The 1,405-nt window shown below is 32.5% G+C and overlaps 1 protein-coding gene across 1 annotated transcript in view; it reads right to left on the bottom strand.

Moving 5' to 3' along the window:
• LOC107747082 (B-cell receptor CD22-like) overlaps positions 1 to 1,182 on the bottom strand; it is a 76,722-nt gene extending 75,540 nt beyond the window's left edge. The window contains exons 1-3 of the mRNA XM_016561506.1: positions 1,152 to 1,182; positions 623 to 747; positions 466 to 538 (exon numbers count right to left, since the gene is read on the bottom strand). Of these exons, the coding sequence (XP_016416992.1) occupies positions 466 to 538; positions 623 to 747; positions 1,152 to 1,182 (229 nt within the window). The remainder of the gene's footprint in view (positions 1 to 465; positions 539 to 622; positions 748 to 1,151) is intronic.
• Positions 1,183 to 1,405: the final 223 nt, after the last annotated feature.

The following is a 1,405-nucleotide window of genomic DNA, read 5'->3' as shown; positions in this document are numbered from 1 at the left end:
TTTTTTTCCATAATATGCTGTTTTTAGTGTTTTTTAGGTCTTTGTGTTATGAGTGATAAAGTGTGTTTGTTTGGTGAAAACCTTATTGTTATGGAAGAATGACTTGATTTGAGAAATTAATGAAGTGAATTTTGTTAGTTTTAGTACATTTTGAATGTGAAATGAACTGCTATGTCAAGTTGAAAGATGGTTAGGAGAACTGTGTGAAGAGTTTTGAAAAAGTGACTTTAGTATTGAGAAATGTGTCTTAGCGATTGTAAAAAAAAAACTGTAATGTGATTCAACATCAGATCATCTAAAACAATCATCAGCCTTACTGTGAATGTGTGTTGTTGTTTGTTCTTTTTAATTTAACATTGTTTTATGTTATGCTGATGAACTTCAGAAGCTTGTAGATTCAGTGTCACAATTGAATCTCATTCTCATGTTGTATAGAGTTTAGGAAGATGATGATATTCAACTCACCCTTCACAGTGAGAGAAACAGAACTTGGTTGTGATGAGACTGAACATCCATCCATCCATCCTCTACACGTGTACTGATCCTGATCAGACTCAGTAGCTTCTCTGATAGTGAGAGTGTCTCTATTTACAGTGTAACGATCAGACGTCTGTAACATTACACTGTCTTTATTCCACTCATATCTCCAGTCACTGTGATCAGAGTTTATCACACACGTCAGAGTGACTGTTTCTCCAGTGAACACAGGACTGTCTGGAGTCACAGTCAGTGTAGATCTGGGTGAATCTGTGAACAGAAGAAAACAGACTCTGAACTGAATATCTGACTTCATGTAACTTAATGCTGATAGTGATGTAATTATGAGTAAAATGGTTACATTATAATAAAAGTTATAATAAAATGTTTTTATTTGTTTACTTGTTTTGTCAATTCAACTGGATTTTGAAATAAGAAAGTTATTAAAATATAATTGTACAGTTCCTGTAGGTGGGACTGTTTTCAGTCAGAGGTTTCAATAAAGCATTTATTTTAAAGAGATAGTAATACTTTTCAGAGAAAATGGAAAACTTGCATCTAACTTCTAGCTGTCTGTTATCAGCCTCCTACAACCAACACCATAATGAATGAACAACATTAAGTGTAGTTGGTGCACGAGATCTTAACCCTTCACTGTTTATTTACAGGCTTACATGGCAGAAAATTTTCCAAGGACACCTTCATAATTATAAAAGTGTTTAAGAATATGTTTAGTACTCGTAGGTGCCATTGGAACTTCCATTAATTTTTTTCCTGTATTTTTTTACTGTAATCAAATGTATGTTTAATTATTGAAATCATAAAACTTATTCATTACCAACAATTTATTAAAAATATATGGTCATATGAAATGTCATCCATCCATCCATCATCTATCTATCTATCTATCTATCTATCTCTGTGGTAA

Source organism: Sinocyclocheilus rhinocerous, unplaced genomic scaffold (genome assembly GCF_001515625.1).
Source record: "Sinocyclocheilus rhinocerous isolate Xijiao unplaced genomic scaffold, SAMN03320098_v1.1 scaffold1611, whole genome shotgun sequence".
In the NCBI taxonomy this organism is placed as follows: Eukaryota; Metazoa; Chordata; class Actinopteri; order Cypriniformes; family Cyprinidae; genus Sinocyclocheilus; species Sinocyclocheilus rhinocerous.
The sequence above is the reverse complement of the archived record's forward strand: the minus strand, read 5'-3'. Positions and strand labels throughout refer to the sequence as shown.